This window comes from Haemorhous mexicanus, chromosome 13 (assembly GCF_027477595.1).
Source record: "Haemorhous mexicanus isolate bHaeMex1 chromosome 13, bHaeMex1.pri, whole genome shotgun sequence".
Classification (NCBI taxonomy): Eukaryota; Metazoa; Chordata; class Aves; order Passeriformes; family Fringillidae; genus Haemorhous; species Haemorhous mexicanus.
Window position 1 is genome coordinate 11,773,145 of NC_082353.1, and position 25,191 is coordinate 11,798,335.

Below are 25,191 nucleotides of genomic sequence, written 5' to 3' on the forward strand. Positions count from 1 at the left end.
AGTGTTTTTTTAAATGCAATTATGTATTTAAAATTCTGAACTTTACATCAGATCTACATCATTAAGAGACAGTATGCTGAATCCCAGTATCAAGTATAACACTGCATAGCACATAATGTTATTAAAATCAGGATTAGCAGACATAATTCATATGAATGAAGGTAGATCAAGGTGGCCTTAAATTTTTGCTACACAAAAATACCCAAGCTCTCCCTGGATGATAAAGGCAGACAATGTTCAGATTTAATGCATCATTAGGAAACAGCTAGCCAACAGTCCAGGAAACTGGTGCCTCTGTCTGACTTGTGTATGTGTCTTGCAGCTGAACTGAATACCATTGCTCCCATCATCTCCAATTTCTTCCTGGCTTCATATGCTTTGATTAATTTCTCCTGCTTTCATGCCTCATATGCAAAATCGCCAGGTGAGTCTGCATTCAGCAGTGATTTAAATATGGGCTTTATAGTCTGATCTCTGGAAGGTTTAGACTGTATGTCAGAGAAAATTGCAGTATGTGTGAAGTATCTAAGTTACTTGATCTGATGTCTTATTGAATATAATATTTTATTTATCTCCAAAATATAAAAATAATGGCCCTAAGTCTTTATAACATCCACAGTCGTACAGGATGAGAAAGGTGCACCTCACTGGAGGAAAAAAAATCTCCTCAGAGTGCTATTATTTTTCCCCTCACTATTAAAAAATGTGTGGGTAAAAGCTTATGCCAACTCTGGCCAATAAACCAAGCAAGGTACAGTGGGGAGTCATCACTCCCTTCTCCAAACCTACAGTGAAATGTACAGGGAGATTCCTAAGCACAGTAACAGTGCTACAAGTGATGCTGCCTGGAGGGGAACATGCAGAGCAAGAGCAGGTCCATCAAACAGCACCAACACAGCTCTGCAGTGCCTAGAAGCAGAATTGTAAAGCACAATTGTGAGGCACAATGAAGTCCTGTTCAGGGGTAACTTGAGATCCTCCCTCTACATTTGCAGCAAAGGAACATTCTGGCTGTCAGACTCATGCATTGCCACAGCAGAATGATTCTCACCATCTCATGAAGGAAGGGGTGACACCTTCAGGAATAAAGTCAATCAGCTGAGAAACACTGGTTTAGCACACAGGAAAGACAATTTCCTGTTTTATGAATTAGTTATTCAACTCAAGGAGTGAGGAATACATTTTTGATTTCCAGTGTGAAGAAACTGCAGTAGCGACATAAATGCCTGCATCAACTTCCTTCCTATAGATCTGCACAGTGCCATTTGTTTAGAGGGCAGAAAAGATGAGCACTTCTGCTAATTACCTGCACAGCTGAACAAATGCAGATCTGCTCCATGTGGCCTTGGCGCTGAGTGACAATTACCTCTACAGATTTCATCTGTGTACATCTGATTCTGCTCTGCCACTACTTAACATTTCAGACAGAACCGCAGCCATTTTTCTTTTCTCATTTCCTCCAGTTAATTTCTGCCAATTCACAATGACAGATTATAATAATTGCAAGGCTACAGGACAGAAAATTTCTTCCCAGCAGGTCCTTCCCTCATTATAAAGATGATCCAAGACAGGGTTGCTAAGCCTCTTGTATCTTCTGTGTTTTTCCTCTCCAAAGTCTGCTCTGTGGAACACCTGGCAGAGACCTGCAAACCATGAAGGCTCAGTGTTTGCCTCATCATTTTAATTGGTAGCAGGGGATGGAATCAGTACTGCAGCTGAAAAGCAGCAGGAATAATATCTTTTTAAAGTCAATTGCAGATGATTTTATTTTTCTGCCACAAGGCCAGGCAATTTCCAAGTTTAAGACAGTTGCACTTCCAGTATTGGGATAAACACTCCTCTCAGCAAGTGTTTAGCTACCAATAATAAGTTCTGTGTATATGCATCAAAAGTATACAATCATCAATTTCCTGGAGTTACAGGTAATCTCCTTCTGATGTTCTGAAATATTCTGAACCAATAAACTTTAATTTTGTGAAAATGCGTATAAACAGAATAGCTACTTCTGACAGAGCCTGAAACACACTGTACAGGGGATTTTATCCACAAAAATCATGGATCACCATTTTATCAATATATTTTATGCTCTTCCAATTTCCTCAATTCTCTTTAAACAGGTTGGAGACCTGCATTCAGATATTATAACATGTGGGTGTCACTTTTTGGAGCCCTGCTGTGCTGCGGGGTGATGTTTGTCATCAACTGGTGGGCAGCTCTCATCACTTATGCCATTGAGCTCTTCTTATATATTTATGTAACATACAAGAAGCCAGGTAAGGCCAAATCCCACTATTATGACATGTACATGTTGTGCTGCTAGACTGGCTTTTAAAGGAATTAATTCTGCTAAGAGAACTAGAAATTATTTTTCTGTGCTATCTTTATTTAGAGGGAAGTCTGAAGCATCCTGTTAAACTCCATATAATACAGATTAAGTTGATAGTCTGGTGACTGCCTGTTGAACAAGCAGCCTGAGTGTGGTTCAGGGTTTTCTGTAAACATTCCAGCAGACTGGTTTATTCCCACCACATCTTTATGACATTTGAGCTTTTACTTGAGTAGCACTCATAATTTTTTTCCACCCACGCACAAAACCTTACCTGAATTTTGCAGTGCTCTTAAGCTGACTCATGCAGGGTCCTCACTCAAAATGTAAACCTGCTGCCCATTATACAACAAAAATGCAAGCTGAATTACTTATGAACTGATCATCCTCCAGCACCTCCCTACAATTCCCCCATAAATCAAGACAGATGGGCCCACTTTACTGCTGGAAAATAACACTTAGCAGCTCAGCAAATCACAGAAGCTGTCCTCAAAAACCTGTGTGCTTTGCAAGCCAGACAGTCTGGCTATCCATATCCAGGACAAAACTAACACAGGTACAGATTTAGGTGCTAACCACCTGAATTACTTCTGCAACAGAAAACATAAAACAAAACCAACAAATAAAAGAGCCACGGTTCTCAGCAACAGATGTACTTTTATTGGACTTATCTTGGGACAGAAACACCTGGTCTGAGACTGTGTTATTGTTTTTCTTGCTGTTGCCTGTCCTCCCTATCTGTGCTCTCTCACATTCACTGGGATGGCCCGTGCTTCTCTCCCTGTAAATCTATCATCAGCTACAGGAAAGCACACCCATCTCCAGTCAAAAGCATTTCAGGATTCCTACCCTTTTCTTGGATATTGCCAGGGTGCCTAATGCAAATTAGCACCTTAAAGCTTGGTTAAATTAGCTGAAGCTGCTGTACAAAAGCCCTCTGTCTCCTGCTAAAAGAGTGACTTTTGTTCAGCAGTAATTTACCAGCAACTGGAGGGCTCAGAAAAAACTAATATTCCTGAGAAAAGGTGACTTTACACCAAACCTCCACTTAGTTGCACTTAATATTGCTTTGTATCTTGGCATACTAGGACTTGATCTGCATTCATGTAGCTCTTAAAGCATAGAAAGACATTTCTTGTAAGTCTGCACTGACCAAACAGCTGCACAATAATGAGAAAAGATGTATATGCCAAAATGGGCTTTGGAGACCAATTTTTGGCCTATACAGTAGAACAGAGCAAACTGCCACGAGCAATTTTCCTTCCTACTTTCATTTGCACCTCCTGAAATTTCACACCACATACATGACTCAGGGCTGTCCATTTTCTAAGGGGAGAAGGACACAAAGTTAACAAATAAGTAAACAGTTTTTAAGTAGGGGAAGAACATTCCCTACAACATTTAAATAAAGAATGAAACTATGTACTTGCATGGGGTTTTCTGCATCACACAAGCAAAACCAATTCCTTCTATTATGAAGCACAAAGAACAGATCTGTATCTATGAAGTACAAGAGAATATACTCTGCTTTCATAGAGAACACCATTGCTCATTTTTGCAACAGAATATAAGGAGAAGCTTGTGGTTTAATGTGCATTATTTATCTTTATCATATGCAGAAGTAAACTGGGGCTCCTCTACCCAGGCTCTGTACTTTGTTAATGCCTTAGACAGCGCTCTGGCTTTAACAACAGTGGAAGACCACGTTAAAAACTTCAGGTAAGATTTCTAGTGAACAGCATAATGGCTTGTCCTGAATCTATACATCAGCCAATTATACACCACCACTTTTTTCCCCCACCAGACCCCAGTGCCTAGCATTAACAGGAGCTCCTATGGTCAGGCCTGCTCTGCTGGACATCACCCACGCCTTCACGAAGAACAACGGGTTGTGTATCTGCTGTGAAGTGTACACGGTAAGGGAACTCCCCCCACCTGCACACCCAGCACCAGTGGGGGCTGCAGGTCTCTGTTACACATCCCACTCTCACCCAGCACACTGTGCTCCCACTGGGGCTGACTGGAAGCTGTGCACACCCCCAAAGATTTGCACTGAGAATGAATTTCGTCATAATTCTTGACATGAAAGCTATCAGCTGATACAAAGCCTGCTGGTAAATGCCTGAGACGTGTTTCAAAGTTCACAGTAGGTGAACCCAAAAATGGTTTGAAGGAAAAAAAAAAACAAACAAAAACATTACAAGGAAAGATTTTAGGCTTAGAAAACAGAAAACCCCCAAACCACACAAAACAGAAAATTTGAAAATTTGAAGGGTTATTGTGTAAGAGTCAAATTACCCAGGTTCTATTTTCAGCTTTGTCACGGATTTGCAGAGTTGGGGTTTTGGCAAGTAATTCAGCTCTCTTTGCAGAGGTTCCTCCAAAACTGTTACAATGCTAATTTTGAGGATAAACATGCTCTTCTGAGATCTAAAGAGAGGAGCAAAGTGTATTTCTAGATATAAATACACAGCAAATGATCTATCTTAGATGAAGATCTCTCTCTCTCATTAGGACAGAACAAAAATAGATAGGTTTGTAGTGAAGGGAGAAAATGCATTTTAAATATTACAGTGAGAGAGAGAGGAAAAGAAAAAACAGAACAGCTCATGGCACTAAATGGGGCTGCAGAATTTAGATAATAGAATCAGTCCAGCCAAGATAATGTATTCCTCTATAGCAGTAAAAGAATAATTCATTTGATGCTGCCACACTGCAGAAACAGAGTAAGGAAGATCCACATGTGATTCTTCCCAAATCAAATGAATCTATAAAGAATAAATGGTCCTAATTCTTCCCTACTATAATTATTGTTCGATTTCCCACTGAATTCACTAAGCATAGAACCAATCCTAACAAGATCCTGGACTATGCAGCTTCCTAAAGTTAAGTTTCAGCAAGTTTTCTGAATTCTTAGGCATGTTTCTCTAATATTAGTACTTTCTATGGAGAACTGAGATTTCATTCCTGTCGATACAAAAAACCCCAAAGACCATTTCATTAGTATAAGCTTTGTAATTGTTTAGGGGGGCTTTCTAATTATTTCTTCAGCAACTTAAGTGAAATTTAATTTCCTTGGTAATAGAAGTGTGACAAAATGAACCTTTATGAATTGCAAAACTGTGGTAAAACCAGATGATAAAATTCACAATCACATTGAAGAGCAGTCTGCAATAAATATCACAACAAATGCAGCAAGACTATTCAGCCATAAATGTAACACCCAGCACATTCTGCCTCAAAAGCTGACACGCTGTTAGCAATGCATAAAGTTTTGAAACACCATGCGAGAGAGAACATCTTCCATTCTTTCCTTCCAAAAGGCAGCAAGAAACTTTCCAGGAACATGGTGATACATAGCTCAGAAATGGACAAAATAAAGATCACAACAGAACAAAAAGATGATTTCAAGATTACTTGTCTCTGAGGTTATGGCTGCATGTTGGCTTGAACAGTCCAAGCTTCTAGTAAAAGGGACTCTTTCTGCTTTTACTCCCTGCCTTCATGTAAAATACTTTTTCAGAGTTAGTCCCCAGTCTGCAAATTCACTGGACTCCTTGTACAATTGCACAAACATTCCACAGGTGCAAAGGAGGAGCAGGGGAGGACACACACAGGCACCTGGGAGAGGGGTGGGTCTGGCCCCTTGGCCAGCAGAAACCTATTGTGCAAGCCAGTTACAAAACCACCTTCAGGTGCTTTCCTTTGAGAGACAGGGAAGAAGGGCAAAACTTGTTTGTTTCCCCTCCTTACTCACAATGAAACTTCAAGCTTATTGTTCAAGTTATTATTCCCAGCTCTTCATACATCCAGCATCAAATCCTTTTTAAGTTATATCGATGTTTTGTGACTTGGATATGCACATGGATTTTTTCCCATTAAACTACCAGATGATTACTGCAAGAAAACTGGCAACAAAGGCATTTGTATCTTTAATTGCATTGCATCAATTCTTTTCTCTTATGTCAGTAGACAGAAACTTCACCATGTATATTAGATCTGCTGAGACATTTTTACATAGTCAAGCCAGGGAGGGACTTTATTCACTCTGAGATGCTTTATCGTATCTTTGATGTTTTTTTAAGATGTTACAATCCATAGTACTCCTTCCTTCTGTCAGAATCACTGCATTTAAGTAGCTTTAACAGCCTCAGCCCTCTCAAACAGAATGTGAATAATGTTTGCAGCACAGATATTTTCAAAGGCCTGAATCTCTGTGGACCCTTTTTGGAAAGGTATTTTTCTGACTCTCTCCATTTGCTCCCACAGCAGACTAGGTAACTCCTTCAAAATCACTGTGTGATGTACAATACAAAGCCTTCATAATAATATTTTACTGTCTCACGCAGGGACCACGCAAGCTGTGTGTTAAGGAGATGAACAGTGGCATGGAAAAAAAGCAGGCCTGGCTCACAAAGAACAAAAGAAAAGCCTTTTATGCAGCAGTGGCAGCTGACAGCTTCAGAGATGGAGTCAAAAGTCTACTTCAAGTAAGCTTTTTGTTTACAGAACACACAGGAGAGTGTACATCAAAGCATCCCTTTATGTGAGACATTACTATTTGCTTGTGAAGAAGCTCTACATATATATGGGAAATGTTACAGACAGAAAGGGGGTACATGTATATTACATTACAGATTATTTCATAAAGATCTAGTTCTGGGCTATGGAGTTATGAGACAAGGCAGACTGATTCTCTCCTAAATGAACGAGACACTATTATGAAAAAAGAGAAGCTTCTACAGAGCAACATATCAATGTCTATGCAGCTGACACTTGATACACTTCAAAGCAATTCTATTGTTTGGTATTACACAGCATATTAAATATCTGAGAATGCTTTGGCAATAACTGAAAATTGAAAGTGTGTAATATACATTTTCTGCAAATAGCAAGAAGGTCATTTAAATAAAAGTCTGCAATATTTTTCTATTACTCTAAGAATGCAGGAGATAATTCCAACAGTCCATTTAAAATGGCCATAATGAAGGCACAGAGACACTGTCCTCATTTTCCCATCTCCTTCTCCCCTCTCACATATATGAATATTTTAACATATAGGTACTGAGGCAAAATATAGAGAAAATTCACATGATTTTCACAAAATACACTGCTGAAAAAACAACTGTGCCAAGTGAGACAGTGGGGAGCCAACTAAAATATTCTGGGTAAGTCACCCACTGGTGTCCTACCAGGGCTCTTTGTACACTTGCTGAATGGACAGTACAATTGAGATGAAATGCTATTAATAAAGATCCCTTTGTTCTGTAAAAGCCTCACAAAGACACTTCATCTTGTGCTTATACATTGTCTCAGTAGGAGATCTTTCTTATGGTTTTGAGAACTGCTGCAGTCTGATGATCTCTTCCTTTTCATTACTACATAAGCACTATTGACAAAGTCAACTGCTGGACCCCAAATAATTCCCTACCAGCAAACAGAATGATAACCATATCATCATTACTGCATCAGCAACAATTGCTGATTTCAACATAAACACCACTACTCAAAAAACCCACCAAGGTTCCAAGAGTTTTTACCTATTTTCTGTTTGCTAGTAGCAAAATGTTGGCAAGTGTAACAACTTTACAAGCTGGTGTTTTGTGTATCTCCACCTAAAGGTTCCCAATACACTGAATACTTAGATTTCTATAAACACTAGGCTAGCTGAATCTAGATCTGACTTCCCTTACTTGTCTAGGTTTTAGCACCCAGGACCACTTTTTCCTGTTTATAAACCATAATTTTATCTACAAAGCATGCTCAGCTGATTTTGGATCATCTTTTGAAAAGAACACATCAAATGAAACAACAAGAGTTTCCAAATTCAAGGCATAAAAATATTCTTAGGAGCCTATGTCTTCTCTGTGTATCTGAGATGTTTTAAGAGACTGCAGACCCACTTCATCTACTGAGTATTCCAAAGCTGATAAAAGCTTTATGACATTATATCAGAATGAACATACAAACAGTTCTTGAACTCCCTCTTGATTCCAAGTTATTGAACCATTTTAATGAGAGCATGTCAGAAGAAATGCAAATGAATGCTAATTTAGCAAAACTACACTTCTGTCATCTAAAATAATTTATAGCTGGAATGATTTAAAGCTAATCTTTCTGCTTTCTGCATGGGTATGAGCATGAAGGGCATTTACGAAATGTAATCTAGTTGTGTCTCCAGAACATTACTTCAGTTATCTTTTGCCATTACTTTTCATTTACAGTAAAAGCATGTATGTGTACCTCTCTCAAGCAGTGTTTTAATATTGGCAGGCTTCAGGCTTGGGTAGAATGAAACCAAACACCCTGGTGATTGGATTTAAGAAGGACTGGAGAAGTGCACCTGCCACTCAAGTTGAGAATTATGTGGGCATTATACAGTAAGTCATCTCAGTACCTCCTTTTTCACTCCTCTTAGAGTAGATTAATGTAGCCTTTCCATAGATAATTTCATGTGTAGAAACAATGCAAATAGGTACAAACCTGGGCTCACACATCCTAGCTCTGTGGCTGAAGTTACTGCCCACCAAAAAAGGCTCACTGGCTCCCACACCTCATAGGATCAGCTTAGCAAACACCTGGCACCATCAGAGCTGATGTGGCCTGGCAATGCTAAAGAAGCTGCACTGCTCTCAGCAGAACTTTTGCAGAACTGTATTTTTCCATTTTTAGTGGCCAGGAGCTCAGAGAAAAACAATGCTAATGTACATACTAAGGGAATAAGAGAACATCATGGAATTCCTCTTTTAAGCCTAAGAGACAGAGGAAGAGCTTTGCTTCAAATCTCATGTGTGCCCAAGGCTCAGTAGCTCTGTGGGTTGGGATTTAGCTAGGAAATAGTCATAATAGTCATTTTACAACAGGCTTTTCATAGATGCTTGCTCAAAATTCACTTGTAAAGCTGAAGAAAGTTACAGAGCAACAAAACCCACCTCAGCTTTGTTATTTCCTCAGAGAAGGGGAAAAAATTACCCTATAGCAACCTAGCTCCTAAAAAAGTGCAGTCTGAAAGACCCATTTCAGGAATAGCTGATCTGTCCCCATGCCCCATCAAACCTTTTTTTAAATGAGTGAAGAGGAGTACTACAAATTTATCTGGGACAATTCCTTCTGCAATTTTACCTAGTCTGTCCTCTCTGTGAACACTTTCACTGATCTTTTCAAAATAGCTTTCCTCATCAACATGCACAATGTAAAACCATGTTTATTCTTCCTTTTCTTTTTTTCCAGTGATGCCTTCGATTTTGAGCTCGGTGTAATTATCATCAGAATTAGCCAAGGATTTGATATATCGCAGGTCCTTCAGGTTCAAGGTATGCAGTGACTTGACAGCTGAATAGCTCTGCTGGTTAGATGCACAGCATAAGGAGGACTCTGACACTCAGAAGAGTCACCATCTGCTTTCTAGAATAGTTCCTGCATCACAACTTCCACAGTTTGTCCTTGCTTGTGCAGTTTAAACCCTACCTGAAATCCTTGTTGATCACTGGCAGTGATGGAGTCGAGGCCTCACACATTAAGGGGCTCTGCACACCAGAGAACTCAACTCCCAAAGCAGTTCCAGCACAGGCACAGACTAAAGCAAGAAAATCATATTGTGCCACAGCAGTTACCCTGCTGCATCTTTCCTTCCTGCTCGTGGTGTATCTTCCCCTATCTGCCTACCTGATACCTCTGGGACAGACAGGAAATGGGAAGCTGCACTTTTGGTATCCTTTCTGTGCAACTGAGTCCCACAGAGTTCCCACCCTTACAAAAATCTGAAATCCGCAGGAAAAATCAGTTCTCTCTCCCCCCTTTCTGTTCATTCTTCCCTATGTTAGCGGTGCACATCAGAGGGGGAAAGGGCCACCCTTCCGCCATGCCACCCCCATTTCGGGAGACATGCCTTTGGGAGGCAAGGGCGGAACGGTTCCCTAGGTTTCCGGCAGGGCAGCTCTCCCCCGGCCCAGTTTGGCCCAGAACTGCCGGGCCGAGCCAGGCCGGGCCCGGCGCTCCCGCTGCGGCCGAGCCGGGCCCGCGGCTCTCTGCTGCCGCCTGCTGCCCGCCCGCCGCCATCGCGGGATCGGGTGAAGGAGCGAACCCCCGAAGGGAATCAGCCCGCAGAGTGAAAAGGCACCAGAGACTCCTTTAAGGAACAAGGGTAGATGAGCACTCCCTCACGCCGGCAGCTTGATGTGCTTGGAGACCCACGGGGAAAAACTACAGGGACTCGGAAAAGATTCCAAAATAATCAACCGTGTCTTCAGCCCCGGTGATTTCTGAGCGGTATCTGCCTATCTCTGCCTGATGCGAGGCAGAAACTGAGTGCTCAAAATACAGTTATTGGAACACCTGTAAAAATACAGTGAAAACAACTCTGCAATTTTACAATGAGCAAATATTCTCCAAGTGGTGTGACACAAGGAGTAAGAAAGAATTAAGGGGAGGAACTCAAATACAAAGAAATATTTTCAAGCAGATACAGAGTCATTGTAGCGGAAAAGAATGATCATTTCCTCTTATACTTGGTACAGCATTCTGTTCAATAGAAAAACTGACATTTTAGTTTTGAGCAACCATTTAGTTTGTAGCTATCACCATGTTTAATAATCAGAAGTATGAGACTGTCATTGATTAAAAACTAAAAGAAAGTATAATCTTTCTGTTGGCAACTGAGTGTTAACAGAGTTAATAATGTCTAGCTAGCGAGGGTTTATTCTACTTTTTAATGCAATGTCTTAAATGAACTTACCTCATATTTAGTTAATTTATTACTCAAATAGAAGATCTCCTTATGAAATAAGTTTTCTGCAGGCAAATGCCTGAATCATATTAATTAGTGCCTCACCATAATATATTCCACAATAACACATGGTACCTTTTTCTCAGCAAAAGCATAATAATGCTAAGATTAAATTGTTCTTTTATATTACTAAGTTTACAGAATTGATTGGCTAAATCTTACATCTTTGCAACTAGTGCTTAAAAAAACCCCATGAAAAATATTTCTGCATGGAGAGTGATTGCATATTCAGGACCCTTATGTATTTCTGAGAATCTCAAAGTACAAACCAAGAGACTTTGTCTAAGAAAAGAGACCCACAGGCTAGAACTAAATACCTCAGCTTCCTCAGTGTAGGAAAACAGCTTTGCAATTTTTTTTTTTATCTTTGCAAATTCTTGGCTAAAGAAACCAACTAAACATCCACAAACATAACTCAATAAATAATATCTCATGTAAGTATAAAATGTCATAATACTGAATTGAATTTGGAAGAGACAACCTGAGAGCACCTGGCACACCACAGTGCTGTAGGCACAGGCATCCCAAGCTAGGGCTTCCAGAGGTGAATTTGGCTTACTCCTCCCTCCCTGGTTTGCAAAGAAAAAGCATTTTAAGAGAAATTTTCATACCAGGAGCTTTAGATTGGTGTGGTGGTACTTTGCAGACAATTACATCATCACCATGAGCTCAGTAAGGGATTTAATTTAAAAGACAGCAATGTCTTACCAGTTCTCCTACTTTTTCTAATATACAGAGGAATTAGAGAAGCTGGAGCAAGAGAGATTGGCACTCGAAGCCACCATTAAAGAAAATGATTTTGAAGAAGGAAAAAGGGGCATCTGTGGATTCTTCAAAAAAGCCAGCACACTGAATATCTCAAAACACGAAACAAAGAAGGGTGAGTTCCAAAATGACAACTTATCTCCAACCCTTCAATGCAACTTATCTCCACCCTTCAATGCACGCTTTTACCAAAATGCAAACTGGAATTTACCCCAAGCCAAAAACTCCTGAGCCACACAGAAGCCCCTGGAACAGAACCTCCCTTGTGCAAACTGTGGTGGCCAAACCCTGTAAAGCAGCACAGTGACACGCTCTGCTCACAGGACATGCTGTCTGCAGCACAACCATTTCCCCTCATTTGCTAGATAAACCTTTCAACTCAGCTTATCTTCACTGCTACTTGACAAAAACAGAACAGGGTTATTAAAGTTTGAGGAATTCAGAAGAAGTTGGTTGAGGGGGTTTTGGGGTAGTTTTTGTCTTTTTAATAGGGTGTTTTAAGCTTTTAAACAGAAAAAAAGCTTTTAAGCTTTTTTTCCCCTCCTCTAAAGAAAATAAGAACATATGCACAATATGCAGGGAACAAGCATTCTTACTTTACTTAATATACACACACACAAATTCAGTACACAGCTGAAAAACAGGTAAAAATAGCACAACTGCTCCATAGTCTAAGCACAATTTCATAAGAGTGCACAAGTGAAGGTGGTGAAAAGTACTGAAAGTACATACACAGCACACTGTCAAATAACTAACGCATTGATGTGCAGGTGATGAAGTCAATATTACATTTCAGATATAGTGAAATGATACAGACCCAATTTAAGGTCTCATTTCACAACTGCTAGTCTGTAATGATAATGACCCACCTGAAGCCATGCTTGTACACAGACATGTATTTTGAGAGTTTGCACCTGCAGAGACAATTACATCTGGCTGTGCATGCAACTCCCGCAGGTGCCAGGAGATCTACAGACTGGGAACATAAAATGCCATTTTTCTTCAGCTGGCAGGCTTCAGTTGATTTTGTTTCAGTAGAACATATTTTTATGACAATTCCCTGTTTCAACTTCCCTTTTTGATTTAGTTGAGAAATGCATAAAGTAAATACATATTACACATTTTGGCTCTCTGTATTAGATAGATTTTGTTAATAAATAGCCCCACCTCGCTGTTTTGTTTTTATGTTCATACTCCCCAGAGTTGTTCCATCTCCCAGCAGAGATGCTAGAAGTGTAGAGGAAAGCCAGTAACTTCTTTGGAACTATCCTGTACACACTCCAGAAACACAGGAAAACCAAAGTATTTTCAGAACCCAGCAGATCAGAGTAAAACCTCTAAAGAAGCCTGTTTGCTCGACTTAGAATACTGCTCTGACACCATCTCTTTCAAATCATTGAAAGAGAAGCAGTAATAAAGCCAGAGGCCTCAAAGGTGGAATGAGAGAAGGCACTGTTAGTACAGAGTCAGGACCGTATCTTTTCAAGCCAGCCAAGCAAACAGCAAGAACCAAAATTTGTTTCCAATTATCAGTGACCATGTCAGCATAGGGAAACATCCATATGTGCTTGTGTTTCCTAGCTTCCAGCTTCACCTATGCTGCCCCTGCACCCCATCAGCTCATTGCATCCACTCTGACTGTACCTTTCAGGGAGCTCTGTATTTTACAACACAGCTGAGCTTGTAAATGATGCAAAATGACACATTTACTTCTAAAATCTATCAGATATTTCCCAGTTGCTTTTTAAGGCCCCAGTGAATTTTACATTAACTAAAAAGAGAGAGAGAACAAATAATCAGGTAACCTTTTTCAAAATGTTATAGTCTAGCGACAAAGTGTTACACAAGCTTTGGTTTCTGTGTGTGTGAGAAAATTAAAAGTCCAAAGCATCTACTCTGTACCTTTTTTTCAGATTTAAAGGCTAGAAATTATGTCAGAAACAGTTCATTTTCCTGAAGCTTTCCCTCCATTTGGCTCCCTAAAGCTACTTATTGCCTCACTTATCAGATATCCTTCCACATTTTTTTCTTTCTCATTACAGAGAGCACCATTAACACCATACAGTCAATGCACGTGGGTGAATTCAATCAGAGGCTGCTAGAAGCCAGCACTCAATTTAAAAAGAAGCAAGGAAAAGGTACAATTGACATTTGGTGGCTGTTCGATGATGGAGGTAAGGAATTTGAGTAAGAATCACAGGGAGAGAGATTCCTCTGTTACCAAATATAAAAACAGACTTGGGAAGTTGCATAAAACTGGTTTTTATTAAGTTTACATAATCAATTTTCTGTCAGGCTTTAATGTTTTAAAATCAACTTACATCCAACACTGCTTAAGTGAAAGATGGAATTTCTACATACAATGCACTAATTTTACATTCCTCCAATTTTCTATGTTCTTCCAGGTCTAACAATCCTAATTCCTTACATTCTAACTATCAGGAAGAAGTGGAAGAATTGTAAATTAAGGATCTTCACTGGAGGAAAAGTCAATAGGATTGAAGAAGAAAAACTAGTGTAAATATAACTTTATTTGTTTCATTTGTTTAAAGAATTAGAATTGATGCTGAATATAATGCATATACAGCAGGAAGGCGGGAAATTTTCAGCACAACTGGTTTGTTGTACTGTGGGCAGCATGGAAAAAATAAAATGTACTTGATTGAAAGATGTTAAGCTTATGGCATAGCCCTTAAGGCTCAGCAAATGGTGATTACCAAAGGAAACTCACATTCAGCACTTCTTCCCATTAATAGTTCATATTCCCTTCTCTGAAAGAGCAGTCTGCACTCTGTAATGAGAATATAATTACTTTTATGGGATTTACATGAGATTGTCCAGGTAACAGGAAGTGAAATTGCAGATAAAGCTCTCACATGCAAATAGCATAGACAGATAACTCACATAAATGTGATTAACTGTGGTAAAATATAAAGAAGTTAAAGAGCAAGTTAATCAACTTTAAGGCCAAGTTGATTTTACTCAGTGTTTTAAAGAAAGTCTAGATTTCATAATCATCATTTCATAATCATTTGCCTTTGAGCAAATGAAAGGTACTAATACAAATTTATTTTTATCACCACTGCATGTAGGACCTTTCCTTCTTAAGCACTTCACACATTACAAGCACAGCCATTTCATCACCAGTGGAAGCAGCTCAGTTTGGTATGAAAGTCAGTGGCTGCTTAACAAAGAGCAGAAGCACCATGTAGAGACTTAAAAACATGTCCAGCCAAAACTCCAGTGGCAAACAAGTGAGAGGGATGCAAGGACAGGAGTTAGAATCACCAGCTTCACTAGCATTGCAACACAGTGCCTGGGAAAGGCAGCTGCCACAGGATGTTCCCTTAAAGGAAAAGGGAATACGTAGAGCAAACTTTATTCCACTGTGGTTCCATCAGTTTTAAACAGTACCCTAAAGTAAATGTACCTCTGCAGAAGAGATTCACAAGTTTGTACAAACTATCCTTATAATTGGGTTAAAATAGCCCTAGAGCTGTTCAAGGATCTGCTGGGAAGTGTTCTCTGCCCCCTGTCCAGAGTCTGCCCAGTCTTGGCTGCTCAAGCAAACAGGCTCCTGAACCGGAACCCTCTACTCACCTGATTTTGCTGGAAGTAGGAAGTTTTGACAGCAAATGGGATTTGTCAAAACATGACAGTTTCCACAGAGGCAGTTCTGACACCTGCATACACCACTTGTCCTACAAAGGCCAGAGTAAACAGCACCATCAGGACAACTGAAAAAGACCCAGCTTGTCCCCAAAAAAATATTATGTGTCTGTATTGCTACCTAAACATCAGCATTTCTCAAAACATAGCCTACCTGCTACATGCAAAAGCCTTCAAAGAGACTGGGTGATTCCTCCTAGGTAGATCTAATACTAAATCATCCAAGTACAATTTCAGCCACATATTTTGAATTCAGAAGTCAAATTTAACTGGACTTTTACTAGCATGTAATTCCCCAAATATTAAAACCTTTTCACAGAAGTCGAGATTTTGCTCTTTATCGTGTTCAAAACAGGGATTGCCACCAGGGACATCAAGATTTATACAAGTTGTATGTTCTTTTTATAAAAATACATGAAAAGAAAGAGTAAACTCTCAGGTCATAAACAAATATGTATTTCTACCACGGTTTGCTCCTGGGAGCTCTCCGACCTTTTCAAAATCCAAACCTTACATACCAAAAATAGAAACAAAAAAAAGGAGGTGGGAGAAGGAGGTGTGGGGAAGAACCACAAGATCCCAACCATGGTTCAAACAAGGGCAAAACTAACCTAATTAAACCTCTCCATCCTCAACACAAACACACAAAAAACTCTAAACTATTCCTTCTGCCAAGGAAGGGCAGAAAAACAAATTATTTTTTTATGAACGTGTAAAGACAACATGCAAGTAGATCAATATAAATTCATAAATTAAAAAAGATGAAGATTCTTTAAGTATTGGACCTTCTGGACCAAATTTTGACCAACACATGCACTACCAGTATTGTAAGAAAATCCACAGCATTCTGACAGTAACAGAGTAACAGAAGCCTTCTGTAAGTATTGGAGAATTCTGACCTACTGTATATTGAATATTCTTCCTTTATAACTCAAGCCCTTGGAAATACTTAGAGTACCATTGTTTTCCCAAAAATGTAAACACCCTGCCCTCTGTCTGCTACTAATTTCTTTTTATTTTGTGATTTTCACCAATCATCAGTTAAATGAATTATGGTACAGCAATCACACTAATCCAGTTCTGCAATTAGAAATTGAAACACTAAAGCATTTAAAGTAATTTGTCATATAGTTAAAGATAAGATATAAAATGCAGTTGTCTAACTCATTTACAAGTGTTCTTTGATATAAGGCACTCCAAAGTACAGTGATAAAACACTCTCTCATTTCTTTTCAGGATGGCTTCACTCCTAAGCAAATTCAGAATAAAATTTGCTGATATTAATATCATTTGTGATATCAATATAAAGCCCAACAAAGAGAGGTAAGAAGCATTACCAAATCCACTATTTAGCAGCCAGCCTTTATCTAGAGCTTATTACTTTTATGTTGAAAATTAAAAGGGAAAAAAAAAAAACAACAAAGCACAACACAAAATAACACTGTCACTTCATTGTAATAATTTTGTGATCAGACCAAGAGCAGGAAATAGAAAAGAACCTTTAAACAATCACAGCTTAAAGAATCAAAATCATGTGTAGTCTTTTTCTTTATGTTGTAAAGACTAATTAGACACCATACTTATGAGCCACTAAATTTGACATTTTATTATGACTTCTCATATTTATTTAGGTTGCAATAGACTCCAGTCAGTTACAACTCCCCTGTAAATTTTCCATCTTTGTCAACTCAGCCTTCTGGGTTTTACAATAAATTCATAACATTTTCCTGATCAAACACAAGTATACTTCCTCTTTCCCATGAGGTCAACATTACAATGTTCCCCTATCACTCAGATATAATGAAGGCTTAATAGTTTTAAAAATTAACTTATCTACAGAATTAATGCTCTTAAGCAGAGGTTAGGAAGTTGGGAAAACAATGCTCAAAAAGCTCCACCTCCAACTGTGTTAACTAAATTAAAAAAACAACCCAAAACTTTAAGTCCTTGCTTTCTCAAGCATATCTCCATAGAAATCATCTATTTGTTCTGCTGATGTAGAAAAAAGTACATAGGAGGCTGTTCATGGGATAACTGAATCCGAAATTCAATTCACAGCATTGCTCTTAGTCTTAAAACACCTCTGAAAATGTGCCCCCTTGCTATACTCTCTTCCATCCCATTCCTTACTCCAACCAAAGCCTTTCCTCTGGGTTCAAGTGCAATCCCAGGTTAGGCTCTTCATCATTCTGTGTCCCATTTCTACATACACACAAAACTTTGCAAAAACAACATAGGACTCACCAGAGTTTCTATGGACCATTGGAGATTTTGACTGAAGAAATGCAACTAAAGAATATAAAGGTTTTATAACTAGATACCTAAAGTCCCCTTTTAGTGCCCTCTTGATCTCTCAAGTAAAATCTTTTAATCACATAAAAAACTGTGCAATACATATCTTGTTTTTCCTCCAGTACAATGCAATGATTTTATATAAATAAAAGCTATCAAAAAGAATTAATATCTGGCATTAACATAAAAAGCCACATACATTTGCTGCATCAGCACTATCTGAACTGAAAAAAGTGAGTTATATGCCAGACACTTGCTAGACAGACCACTGTATCTCTCTTCCAGCTGGCACTCCATCTATTTAATGAATAATTAGAGGATTAGCACTATTTTACATAGTGAAACAGACAGTGAGGATGTTGACAAACACTGACAACTTAGCAACAGCAACACTAAATGCTGCATACCACAGCCTTTAACCCATCTCTTGGCTTCCTGGCCATACAGCCAAAGCCAGCCTGTGCCCAGTCTGCTTCACTTCACACAAGGCCTGTCAGCACCAAGTGCTCAGAGAAATACACTCACATCCATACAAAAGAAACTCCCTGAGGTCTCTGTGAATTTTCAAGAACGGACAAGCAAGGAAGTACTGAAGGACAATAAGTTCCTTCAGATGAAAACATTCAAAAGTTCAAGAAACAACTTGAAATTTAGAGAAAATCTGAACACAATTCTGAGTCCACATATAGCAAAAAAAACCCTACAGTGTTTCCTTCAGCCTCTTGTAACAGGCAATTTGTATCACCTGTTTATCCATTGCATTAAAACCATATCAGTGAGGTGATTGGTCCAGCCAGTGCTGAAACAATAATAAAATGTTCAGTATTCATGAGACCCATATTCATTGTTAATATTAGCAACCAACATACTGCAGTTTGCACTTACTGTAAAACTCATTTCAGCATTTTTGCTAGAACCAGGACAACACAGAAAATTCTCTGCTAAATGCAGTGTTTATTTATCCTCAAATAACCTTTTAATAATTCTCACATAACCCAAACATACAGAAGTGGCACAGATATAACTTGGGGCACAATGTAGCAAAGAATAGTTAAAGATTTTGCATGTTTTTCAGCTATAATTATTATCAGTGAGGCCCGTCATACACAGTGACTGTGAAATAAGTTAGTGAGTTCATACCCTGCAGCAAGGCCTCCTTTGTAATTCCCATTTCAGCTGGAAATTCTTTGAAGAGATGATTGAACCATATCGCCTCCATGAAAGCTGCAAAGATATGACAACTGCTGAGAAATTAAAGCGAGAGACTCCATGGAAAATTACAGATGCAGAGCTGGAAGCATTCAAGGAGAAGGTAAAGCCTCACCTACTTTTTAACATATGTACCTTTTCTTACCTTACAGATGTTTGAAGCGATTAGTAAGAAAAAGTGAAATAGCAGATAAGGCATTAAAAACACGACATGTACAAACCTGTATTTGATATTTACAGATTGGATTTATATTGTAAACATGCAGAGGTGTGTTATAATTGCATTATTGAGCTCTCTCAGACATTGGCATGTTTACACAGTATTTTCCAGGCTGATGAGAAGCTCTGCCCACATCAAAGCCAGCCAGATGAAAACCACCTCTGAACCAGAAGCCACACAGTTACTGCACCGAGCCTGAGCTAATTGGGTCTGCTGAGGTTTATTAAATGGCTCCACTGTTTTGGAGCTTGAATCTCTTACAGGGTGCAGTTCCAAACATTCACCACTTTGGGCAATTTAGAACTGAATCCAGACACTTCAACTAAGCTAGGAATTTCTCCAAAGGCTGGGCTGAGCATGAATTCTTACCTCAATGGCAGAGTGAAGACTAAACTAGTCTACCATGCAGAAGCTCTCCTGCAGTTCAGAGGAGCTTCAAGGCTAATGCTGGCTGATCCTCTGGGTTAATTACACCCAGTCTGTTCTTTACATTTGTTGGGAAAATATCTTTTTACCAATGAACCACCAGGATTCATCAGGCCAGTGACAGAGAGATGCAAACTCCTTCACCCTTAAGAGACAAGTTCTCCTGTAACTCACAGAGAATTAATCTAGCAATTTTAGTTATGGTTCTTGTGGAATTAACCTGAGTATGTTGGGAGTTTAGTTATCTCCACTTTATGGTGCTGGTAACTTCCTCAACAGAGCAAGGATTGCAACTCTGAGCTCAGAGCTGCCAGAAGTCACAGCCTGACATATTAACATAAGCAGAAATCAATGGTGATTTAAGATAACACACTACACTACTGACTGCTCACTGTGCTACCCTCGTCATGGAGCTGATAACCAGCATAAGGTTATATAGTCAGCTATGGGCAGACAACCTTAGAACTATTCTCACCTTAAATTATCAAAAAGTGAGAGTCAGTGCCCTTAAAACACCTCAGTATAAAAGATAACAGGAATATAATCACAGACACTTGTGTGCAGAACTACTGAGGATACAATAGAAAAAAAAATACATTATTAAGCTTGGTCTTGTCTAGGTCACTAATTAAGGAACCAGAAAAATTCCTCAAAAGTTGAAGAGAGTCAGCAATATGAAAATGCCAAATTACTCTGTAAAACAAGAACAGCAACAAAAAGTTTAGCTTACACATCTAGAAAGAAATGTCCCTTATCTGCAGAAGTAGGGCAGTTCTGGGAATTTTACAGAGGACATTAGAACATTTACAATTCAACAGATAAAAACCTGGCAGCACAGATAAGGGTGATGTTATAGGATGATTCTCATGAGGTAACAGCTGGCTACATTATGAGTGTTCTTACCTATATAGTATGTACAAGAACAGTGACATTTCTGTAAAGAAGGAAAATTTAGGAACTGAATGGAGAAAAATCTGCTTTTTACTTTCTCTAGGGAAAGAGAAAATTTACAAAATCAGTTAAGATACATCTATCTTACATAAACCTGCCCTGGTCTCTTGTTCACTGTGACTTGTGGTTAAGCCATAAAAATATTGAGGGCTTGAGCTTGATCATAAAGTAAGTTCAGTACAAAAGTAATCCCTATCCCCAGGAAACCTTACACAGGGGTGAACCATTAAAGTGGCCCCAATATAACTACACCAATCAAAAAGTGTGGCTTAGCCTCATATTTTGCCATGGCTGAGACTCTGGACCTCAGAGCAGACCTGGCTTCCAGTGCTGCCAAAGCAGCAGCAGAAAATCTTGCAGGCAAGGGGGAGTGTAGAAGTCCCTAAGACACCAGAGCTGAGGGTCACTGACCTAAGTGATATTTTTCTTTTCCTGTTGTGTTTGATCAGAGTTACCGCCAAGTCCGTCTGAATGAACTCTTACAGGAGCACTCGAGAGCAGCCAACCTCATTGTTCTGTGAGTTGCAACATTTTTGATTCTAAGAATAATGTGTAATGGGATTCTGGACTGGAGCTACAGAAACCCTTGTGTGAATTCACTGAGCACAAAAGTAATCTTTTAAGTACCTTCTGGAGGACTTGCATCTGGACTGATGCTTCTCTGGGACTGCACAGAGTATGAATCTTTCCTGGTGATGAAGCAATTGTATAAAGGAAAGGAGGCCACCAATAAAATTACCCAAAAAGGCCCTTTCCAGAATTGATTTTTATTTACAGACACTTTTTTTTTTTGTACACAGCTTCAATAAATAAGCTTGCACTTGTGATGCACAGATAAACCTCTAGAGTTCTATGAATTCAGTCTCAAAAATGGGGTGGTCATATAGCGCTTACCACAAATTGACCCATATTTTAAAACTCCCATCTCACAGTAACTGCAAATGAGCAAATAGACTGATGGAATGCAAAACTGAGCATATGTTGCCTTTTTAAAAAAAACATACTATGTGTGAGTTTTATAACTCCAAAAATAGTCTTTACCAGCTTAAGGCTACAATCAAAAGCAGCTAATAGCCAGTACAATCAGGTGAGCAGGGGTTTGAAAATTGAGGCCATATGATATGAAAATCTTTAAGAGTAATTATATCAGAGTTGTATATGAACAGTGATGTTTTCTGCTTAGTATTTAATGAGAAGCCTGGGCTACCCCTACCTTCATAATGATAATTTTATTTTTCCCTTTGCCCAAACAGGAGCCTGCCTGTGGCAAGAAAGGGAGCAGTGTCTGATTACCTGTACATGGCTTGGCTAGAAATTCTCTCCAAGAACCTTCCTCCAATCTTAATGGTCAGAGGCAACCACAAAAATGTACTGACTTTCTATTCTTAGAAAAACATTAGTGCCTGGAATATGCCTTGCTTGATTCCAACAGCTTCATTTTTAATGGCAATGGTTCATCAAAGACACACTCATTTAATAGAAATCTAAAATTTTCGTAATTGACAGGGGGTTTTTTTCATAAATCCAAAGCAAAGAATTAGGGGGAAAAAAAAAAAAAAGTAAATGGTCCCTGCTGGTGTTACACTCCAGTACAGGCAAAAGAATGAAAATCTACCTATATGTCATAGGAGACAGCAAATATTTTGAGCACACAAAGAAGAAATTCTTCTGATTTTATAAAGTATTGAAAAAGTTTTTGCTATTTTTCCTAGAAAGCAAAAATTAACAGTGATAAAACAGAAAGGATTAAATCTCTAACTTTTTTCAAACTGCACTATCATAGTTGCTAATGGACACACAGCAGGATTCAAATGAAATGCACCAACCTGTGATACAAAAACCTGTATGGCATCCATCAGGTGTAAGTCATGAACTGATATAATGCAAGTAGAATACATGCAATGATTTTTGATTGTAATATTGCCAAATTAGGACCTATGCCTACAGCAGATGCTTTTACTAAAATGTTGTGCTAATTTTAAAGAATTCAAACACTTCTAATTTAGTCACAAAAAAATTAGATGTATAAAAATATGGACTTTATTACAAGACTTGATAATGCATTTTCAAGCTCTGACATGCAATGGAATGTGTGATTGAAATAATTAAATATTGTAAGTAAATTTCACAAAAAAATTAGTAAAACATTAAATATTCTGACAATTTTGCTATGAATCTTAGGGTTAATACAATCTGACATTATACATTGGGATACTATGTACAGTGATTTATGTGATTAGAAAACAAAAACTCATTAGCTGAGTTTAATGCCTTACTTTTGATTTATATAAAAGATTTCTCTTTTTTGACTTTCTAAATAATATTAATTATGCACTAACTTCAAATAAAGGCAATTCATTAAGTTGTGTAATTTTTCTATTTTCTACTCTGCAATGTTATGGGTACTTTATAATTTCAGCTGTCAAGAAAAGCAGCTTCTCTTTTTAATGAGTAAAGCTATATCCTATGTGTAAGCACTATTTAAATTAAAGACCATCAAGGAACATTTATTTATTTTCTGTAGTCCTGCAACTCCTTTGCAGAGATCAACCAACATGAAAGCCTCATGAAAGCCAGGAAACCCTGAATTTCACTAATTGTATATTTTAAACCAGGCCTCAGCTTCCATCTTGCTTGAATTATTAGAATTTAACTTGTAGTAGATTTAGCACTCCATCTCCAAAACTGACAAATATTTAATATTTATATATTTTCTGAGTTCAAGAGCAGCAATTCAGCAGAACATGGTAATGTAGCCCAGTAATCCATGCTTTATTTTCTCTAGCTAGTAAAGGCAGGATATTAAATATTGATATTTTCTCATAATGTTCTTCCTTTGCTTCTCACACATTTACAATCAGGCTGAAGCATCATTTTACAATCTAACTGCATTACACAGAAGTTTCCTCCATATACCAGACTTTTGCACAACTCTGATCAAACCAAAGCTCACATTCTGCACCTGCAAAACAAGGAGATGATTCTCATCCTTCACAGTGATGTCAGCAGTGATACTGGAGCTTGTTACATGCTGCCTCGGTCCTTGCAGCTCCTTGTGGAATTGTAATGGTCACCATCCTCTCCACCTCATACAGACACAATCTGAATGGCACCCAGCCAAAGCCAAGCTTTTAGGGAGGCTTCACTTACGCTTTCTCCACCCTAAGAAATTTTAGGGTTTCTTATCACAACCTACACAAGGACCTGGAGGAATTCTACAACTCTGTTAAGCTCTTTAGTGATGCACATGACTGGGGATTGTTTCTTAAATATTCCCAAGTACTGTAATTCTCAACCTGTAGAGAACATTGACCCAAACTGTTCTGGGGGACCCTAAGCAGGTCCAAAGAGAGAACGAGCACAAAATGAACCAGGAATGGCACTTTCAATCCTACTCATGCTTCTCTCTCGCAAATGCACTGCTGTGGGCATTGCAAAACTAAATCTCAAGAGATACCTTTCTAAATAAATAGCCACCAAAAACTAAGTACTGGCATACACACTTCTATAAAATTTCTTGCTTGCACTACAGTGACTAATTAGAAGAGGTACCCACACAACAGCGCAATGGGATAAACTCAGGATGCAACAGCACTTAACTGCCTAAAGATGTTATTTCCACAAATTCACAAGTAATTTAAACAAAGTATTTTCCTAGCAGCTTCTACTGTCTGTTCCTCACCATGATTTCAGAATGTTTGTGGACCAATTTGGAGAGTGTATTAATCATGAACTATCTTAAATTGCAACTTAGATAGTAAAATTTTGTTAGTCTACCCATCTCATTTCCAAGTTTGTAAGAGACAGCTCTGTTACAGTTGACAGCCACAACACACATAGTAACACCAGACCACTTCAGAAAGCTTCAAGCCTCAGCCCTCCTTGTTCTTTAGCCACACCTTCCATCCCCCTCATGTTGCTGCACTGCCCCTGTGTGCCCTCTGTTCCCTTTGGTGGTTGGTCAGTGCCCCTGGGCACTCCATGGCTCATTGCTGTCAGTGCTGCTCACAGCTGTACCCACTGGGGATGAGGCTCAGCCCAGCCCCACTCCCAATCACCACAAACTCTGTGTCTACACAGTTCTTAATGGAAGTTATGCATAAAACTGCTGAATTTTAATCATTAAGTTAGTAACTAAACTAATTACATGTTTGACATCTCTAGGAAAAAATACAGCTCTAATGCTGTCTAGCACATTTTTAGCTTATATCACACTACCAATTCCACATGTTTATATAATTTAGGCTGGATTTGGTCACTCACAACAAAAGCAAGCATGGGTAAAGTGACCAGGGACATTTAAGTCTAAAAATACCATTGCTATGAAGCAAGGACAAAGAATATTTTGAATTTGGTTCAAAAGCCTAGGCATCCTGCACAGCTCAGCTTGTGCCTAAGGGCCTGTTAAAATGATCCGCTATTGTTCCTCTCATCAGTGAATCTTACCTTTCTCTCTTAATGTTAGTGGAGCTCCAACAGGTATCACAGAAGGCATTTCATCATAGTTCAGAGACTGCACTTTCCTTAAATCTTTTTACAACCACTGGC

The 25,191-nt window shown here is 38.8% G+C and overlaps 1 protein-coding gene across 1 annotated transcript in view; it reads left to right on the forward strand.

Annotated features, from left to right (window-relative positions):
• Positions 1-22,987, forward strand: part of SLC12A1 (solute carrier family 12 member 1) — a 44,710-nt gene extending 21,723 nt beyond the window's left edge. Inside the window, exons 14-27 of the mRNA XM_059858375.1 lie at positions 323-424; positions 2,118-2,273; positions 3,946-4,045; positions 4,131-4,242; positions 6,676-6,816; positions 8,600-8,706; positions 9,557-9,639; positions 11,848-11,991; positions 13,919-14,050; positions 14,282-14,393; positions 16,782-16,868; positions 19,014-19,149; positions 21,093-21,160; positions 21,897-22,987. Of these exons, the coding sequence (XP_059714358.1) occupies positions 323-424; positions 2,118-2,273; positions 3,946-4,045; positions 4,131-4,242; positions 6,676-6,816; positions 8,600-8,706; positions 9,557-9,639; positions 11,848-11,991; positions 13,919-14,050; positions 14,282-14,393; positions 16,782-16,868; positions 19,014-19,149; positions 21,093-21,160; positions 21,897-22,032 (1,616 nt within the window). The 3' untranslated portion in view covers positions 22,033-22,987. The remainder of the gene's footprint in view (positions 1-322; positions 425-2,117; positions 2,274-3,945; positions 4,046-4,130; positions 4,243-6,675; positions 6,817-8,599; positions 8,707-9,556; positions 9,640-11,847; positions 11,992-13,918; positions 14,051-14,281; positions 14,394-16,781; positions 16,869-19,013; positions 19,150-21,092; positions 21,161-21,896) is intronic.
• Positions 22,988-25,191: the final 2,204 nt, after the last annotated feature.